The sequence below is a fragment of the Myripristis murdjan genome, chromosome 22 (assembly GCF_902150065.1).
Source record: "Myripristis murdjan chromosome 22, fMyrMur1.1, whole genome shotgun sequence".
In the NCBI taxonomy this organism is placed as follows: domain Eukaryota; kingdom Metazoa; phylum Chordata; class Actinopteri; order Holocentriformes; family Holocentridae; genus Myripristis; species Myripristis murdjan.
Genome location: NC_044001.1, coordinates 3,336,754 through 3,343,564, shown reverse-complemented (window position 1 = coordinate 3,343,564; position 6,811 = coordinate 3,336,754). Strand labels below are relative to the sequence as shown.

The 6,811-nt window shown below is 42.6% G+C and overlaps 1 protein-coding gene across 1 annotated transcript; it reads left to right on the top strand.

Annotated features, from left to right (window-relative positions):
- The first annotated feature begins 1,676 nt into the window (after nucleotides 1–1,676).
- LOC115353967 (nuclear factor 7, ovary-like) lies at nucleotides 1,677–3,077 on the top strand. Its single transcript, XM_030044110.1, has one exon. The coding sequence runs from the start codon at nucleotides 1,677–1,679 to the stop codon at nucleotides 3,075–3,077; it is 1,401 nt and encodes a 466-aa protein (XP_029899970.1).
- Nucleotides 3,078–6,811: the final 3,734 nt, after the last annotated feature.

Genomic DNA, 6,811 nt, shown 5'->3' with positions numbered 1-6,811 from the left:
TCCTTCTGACTGGGCATGACAGCCGCTCTCTCCCAGAAGCCGCAAAAGGACAGCCTTTCATGACAATTTCAATTTGGACAGTGTTGAAGCTGTTTTAAACTGCTGTTGCTGGGGTTTGTTCCGGTTCAGGGAATAAAATGTAAAATGAGGTTTTGACCCTTCCTGGTTGTTGGGGGCGTGGCAGACTGCTCTCCTCCTTCCCAGCAGCCACAGCAGAGCAGATAAATATCGAATACTTTGACACGTTTTCTGCAGCTTCTTGCTGACTGTTTTTGTCACCACAGTCAAGCATCAACTGTTTTTCAGCCAGAAAATCCTCAACAAGTTCTTTTGAAAACATCAAACTCAGCACAGAGTCTCATCACTCTTGATATTGTCCTGTTATCTGTTATGAGTTTCCTGCACACCCAGCTGGCTGCTGCACACAGCTGTCACTCATCTAATGCTGCTTTCACTTAAACTCAGACAAAAGAGTTGTGTTCACCTGAAACATGGACATCAGGGTTTTGGTCTTGTACATTTTCGTTCAGAAACAATATTAAAAAATTATATTGCTGAAAATTTGAGAGGCAGCTGGTTTGGCATGCTACCTTACAAAAAGGCTGCTACCTTATTGTAAGGTAACAGCTGCCGCCCTGTGCCACCCTCTGTATTTGAAATTGTTTAGATCATTCTCTTAGTGAAATTGTTCTTCAGAGAACTTTAACCACAAAAACAACAACAACAACAAAATATCTAAAGTGTTTTTCAAATGAAGAACCATCCACTAAATAAAATGGTCCTTTAGTAGGCCACTTAATTGTTCCTCACTGACCCACACAGTCTTTTAAGGGACCCATTGGGAAACATGTTTTTTCTGTCTGTGAAAGTAGCTTAGACTCTAGGAATATCACAATTATCACACCTGAAAGAAAATGTAAAAACATATGCCAGAAATAACAGCATTACCTTGTGTTCATCATTCAGTATATCAAAATCTTTCTGATTATCTAACAATATCTTTCATATTTCTATTTGGATTCAAACTCTTCAAAACCAAATCACACACAAGTTCACAAGTTCAGAAACAGCAATGTGGAACGAGACTTTGCTCTGATCTGTTGCAGTAAACTGCTGACACAAGCTCCGCCCCTCAGCTGACTCACCCAAGACAAACCAGGAAACAGGCTCTCATTCTTCCTCTGCTCAGTGACAAGACACACAAACACACACGGAGAGACAGACGATAAGATTAATTTTGGACTTAACCCACGACTTCCACTGAGGAAGGAACTACAGGAGGAATACTGGGAATACTGGAACTCCAACCTGCTGCTGACTCCTCACTGAATCAAAGTTTTAGAAAAGCCACGACTCAAAGTGACTCTAAAGTGAAAGTAACTTTCACAAGGCATGTACAATATATTATTACCTTTTTATTTTGTTGTATGTAGTTTATTAGTGTGTCTTGTGTTTACCACTGTTCTGTGTTGTTGGCTATGTTTTGTATTTAATTTGATTGCAGCTGTGTGAGGAGCTATTGCTGAAGTCAAAGTTCCCCTCAGGCTCAGTAAAGTGTGTATTTTATTTTGTGTTTCAAGGAACTTTCCAGAACCGAAAGTGTTGCCACAGTTGATTGACTGGCATCCAGTGTGACCGGTCTGCCTGGTGAGTTTTTCTCTTCACTCAGAGACAAAATGTCTTCCACATCAGAGGAGGATCTCTGCTGTCCTGTCTGCCATGACGTCTTTAAAGATCCTGTGGTCCTGTCATGTAGCCACAGCTTCTGTAAAGCCTGTCTGCAGAGCTGGTGGACAGAGAAACCAACAAAAGACTGTCCAGTTTGTCAGAGAAGATCTTCAAGGAGTGATCCACCTTGTAACTTGGTGCTGAAGAACCTGTGTGAGGCCTTCTTACTGCAGAGAGATCAGAGAGCTTCAGCAGGGTCAGAGCTCCTCTGCAGTCTGCACTCTGAGAAACTCAGGCTCTTCTGTCTGGACCATCAGCAGCCAGTGTGTCTCGTCTGTCGAGATTCAAAGAAACACACCGACCACAAGTTCAGACCCATCGACGAAGTTGCTCAGGATCACAGAGAAGAACTTCAGAAATCACTGAAGCCCTTACAGGAGAAACTGGAGCTCTTTAATGAAGTCAAAGGAAACTGTGATCAAACAGTAGAGCACATTAAGGTCCAGGCCCGACGCACAGAGAGGCAGATTAAGGAGGAGTTTAAGAAGCTTCACCAGTTTCTCCAAGAGGAAGAGGAGGCCAGGATCGGCGCTCTGAGGGAGGAAGAGGAGCAGAAGAGTCGGACGATGAAGGAGAAGACGGAGGCTCTGAGCAGAGAGATAGCAGCCCTTTCAGACACAATCAGAGCCATAGAGAAGGAGCTGAGAGCTGAAGACGTCTCATTCCTGCACAACTACAAGGCTACAGTGGAAAGAGTCCAGCGCCCCCTACTGGAGGATCCACAGCTGCTCTCAGGAGCTCTGATAGATGAGGCCAAACACCTGGGCAACCTGAGCTTCACCGTCTGGGACAAGATGAAGGAGGTGGTCTCCTATACTCCTGTGGTTCTGGACCCAAACACTGCCCACCCAGAACTCTTCCTGTCTGAAGATCTGACCAGTGTGAGAGAAGGACAGAGACAGAAACTTCCTGACAATCCAGAGAGATTTGACTGTTACTACGCCGTCCTGGGATCTGAGGGCTTCAACTCAGGGACTCACAGCTGGGATGTTGAGGTGGGACACAGTGAAGAATGGAGTCTGGGTGTGACAGAAGAGTCTGCCCAGAGGAAGGGAAGCACACTACCTGGATTATGGATAATATGGTTCTATGAAGGTAAATACTCAGCACACTCCCCATCAGATCCAGACACTGATCTCCGAGTGAAGAAGAAGCTCCAGAGGATCAGAGTTCATCTGGACTGGAACAGAGGACAGCTGACATTCTGTGATCCTGATACTAACACACACATACACACCTTCACACACACTTTCACTGACAGGCTGTTTCCATACATCAACACCGGAGAAAAACTCCCACTGAAGATTTTACCAGTGAGGGTCTCTGTAACAGTGGAACAGCACCGTTAGAAATAGATGACAGCAACAACAATAACAAAAAATATTATCACACTAAAATTGTAGAAAGAAAGAAAGAAAGAAGGAAAGAAAGAAAGAAAGAAAGAAAGAAAATGTCAAAATATTGAATGTCTATGGATATTCTAATTTATCCAGGTCATCGTTCTCTTTGGGCAAATTGAATCGTAGGCAACTGGACTTGTATTTTTCTTCGGAAGACGTTTCGCCTCTTATCAAAGGGGCTTCATCAGTTCATGCGCATCGGTCTTTCTAGTCCGCACTAGTCTGACAAAGACAGTGACTCCACTGTCTTTGTCCAGGTATTTAACCTCTATGGGAGTGGCCACCCAAATGCCTGTGGGTGTGTTCATGCGATCGTTGAGAGTCGTCTGAGGTTAATTTAACCTCAGACGACTCTCAACAATTCGTAGGCAACTGGATTCTCAACGATCGTTGATCACCAGGGTTTCACTTGACTCTGACGACTGTTGTTTCACCAGACTACAACAATGGCCAAGTGAAACCAGCACGACTGTCATTAACACGAGACCTCAACAAAACGCCCTTGTCTAACATTGGGAGTCTAAGCAAATACACATGTATTGTTCTTGTATATGTAAACCAGTAGGTAGACTCGCCTGATGCCGTGCAATGCAGATGCCACTGCATTGCGCAGTCAATAATCAACCATGTTGTCTGTGTCATTGTCCGTTGTGCTGCTGCAGCCGTATGAACAAAAGTTGATATATAATGATAGGTATATATGGCAGTATGTGTGCGCCGCTCACCTGTCAGATCCGGCAGACCTGACCGGGTGGGCGGCACCGGTTGGCATCAGGCCAGTACCGCGGCCAGCCTGCCTGATGCCGACCGGTGCCGTAGCCGCATCCATATAAAAAGTATTTTTCCAAAAAAATCTATTTGTACAGGTGCCGGTGCCCCTGCCGTGCACAGCATGGCCGGCTCTGTGTGTGTGTGTGTGAGTGTGTGTTTAGGGTGGGGGTGGGGGTTAGGAGTAGTAACAGGGAAGGGCGCAAGGCAGTAATTTTGCCCAGGGCGGCAACATGGGCAGAACCGCCACTGCACAGAGGTTAAATGCCTGGACCTTACTCCACTGTCTTTGTCAGACTAGTGCGGACTAGAAAGACCAATGCGCATGAACTGATGAAGCCCCTTTGATAAGAGGCGAAACGTCTTCCTAAGACAAATACAAGTCCAGTTGCCTACGATTCAGTTTGCCCAAAGACAAAGTATTGAAGGCATACTGAACTAAAGATTAAAGGCAAAAACACACCAGAAAGAAAAAAAATCCATAAACAACATATCACCACAAGTTTCAAGTTTCAAGTTTATTCACACATTCTCAAAAAAAATTTTTTTGTACATTTAAACAGAAAAATGTGTTGTGGGTCCATCATCACTGATCTGACATTTAAATATATGTTTTTAATTATTAGAAATACAGTTTCCTTCCCCCCCTAATTCTTTACTCAAGTTACACTCTTGCTATATTTTCCCCAGCAATTTTATTTGATTCATTTCTAATAAATGGGAAAAAGGTGGATGTGTAAATTCACACAAATTGATGCAAAATTGGCAACATGTTTTTTTAAAATTACAAGAAAGCTGTATTTATAATGATATAAGTTATGTCTTTAAAAGGTCAGATCAGTGATGCTGGATCAGAATTCTTGTGTAGAAATGCTTTACTGTGACTGCTCATTTTGCTGAGGGCTCCCTGGAAGACCCTGGAGGACCCCTGGTGGTCCCCAGTCCCCATTTTGAAAACCACTGAGTTGGACTCCAGGTAAAAGTGGAGTCTGTCTTCTTTGATGATGTGAAGAGTTGAGTTGATTCTGTTGTTTTTATTCTGGGTTCTTGGAGTTTCTCTCCACTGGAACTGCTCTTCTGTTTCTGTTTTCCATCATTTCAGCTCCAGCAGATCTTAACTGACTCTCATATTTACAGCAGCATCAGCAGACTCAGCTGAACTCTTCATGTCCAAAACACTACATATCCATCTGAGAGGAGAAACCACAACCTCACAGTTTGTCCTTCAACATCTTCAACATACACACAATCCTGGACTTCAGTGATCTGTTGTCCATTAAAAAAAGGACCATCATTTTAATTCTGTGCTGTCAATCATTTTATCAGCTTGGGTGTCATTCAAAAGGTGGACATAACAGCTGGTTTCAAATTGTGTGTAATGTTGCTGATTTAGGCTTTGAAGCTTTCTTTTCTGTTTCTCTCATTGTTATGTGTCTTTGTGAAAGGTCATCTGTTCAATTCTGAAAATCAAACTGATTCTGTATGTTAGCACTGTCATGTTTGACCTGATTTTGTCTATTTTCAGTCAATTTTTTTTATTAACTTTGCATGTAAAATCAATAAAGAATGAAGGTCAGTGGGAAACATGTTTGTATTTCCTGACTGTGATGTCAGCAGTGATGTCATCGTATTTGGGTCTTTCTGTGTTTTCTCATTTGAAAAATGGTGAAACCAATGAAGAAGTGTCAGCAGATTTGCAAGAGAAAACTCCTGCTGTGCATTAAATTGGGTGTGCAGTTCCCCCTGTAGTTCAGCATCTGAACAGCAGGGGGAGATGAGTGCATTAAAAACTAAAACAACCTCACTCAACCCTGCACAGCAAGTCTGCTCAGGTACATTAAAACGGGATTAACTTCTTCATGGCTTAATTACTAATGACAGTGTTCCAGTTACAGGTGAGGACGACTATAATTGTGCTAATTAGACAAATAAAACCTCCACTGATGAGACAAAACAAAACATCAATATGTTTTTGCCTCTTAAATTGTGTGTGTGTGTAAAGCTTTACAGTGAAATACGTTATGAACTTTTGAATACAGTCAGTCGTCATGATGATGATACAAATAAGGAAAATAAGACCCAGACTGAAAGCGTGGTTTCCTCGACTTGCTGCAGCTGCAGCTCTCAGCCGTGTGAGAAACCAACCAGACTGAGCCTCCAGAGCCGTGAGGAGACACGCTCAGCTCCACAACGTGCAGCTCACAGCAGGGACTGGCTCACATGTGTGATGTGGAGCCATGTGACGTTTGTGTGATGTATGCAAAAGACCTGCATCGAATACACAGGATAGAAATAACTGGTTCTGTCCATGTTTAGAAATGGATATTTTGTTAATTGTATTGTTCATTAATTGTTCTTTATTTTTCAAATGCTGCAGATCCTGTGTTGTTGAGAGATACAGGTGAATCTATTGATTGGCGTAACGTGACTGCTGAGTAAACCCTGTTGAGATGCAGCAGGTGAATATGAACCGCTATGTCATACATGACATAGCGGTCATAGTGATCACTGTTTTTATTAAGCATCATTACACTAGACGGTCAATCGCATCCTCGAGTGTAATAATGCGATTATACAGCTATTACGAACAAAATAAAATGTATAATCAAAATGTATCCATACTGTGGGCATTTCGCTCTCAAAATATCAAAGTTTGCTGGTATTCTCTCCGTTTCAGCGGAAATACATGAGATCTGACGTTAACTCGTCCTTGTCAGCCAGCCAACTTAGGCTTATCATGTTTTCTGGACATTGTGATTTCCCCAAATTGAAAAAATACCACACATAGCAACACAAAACTTTTTTTCATGGACTGATAGTTATACTTCTGCCGACTTCTCAATCATTTTTAAGCTAACAGGTGTCTTGACAGCGACTCACCAACACAGCTGATCTACAACAACTTATATTAACAG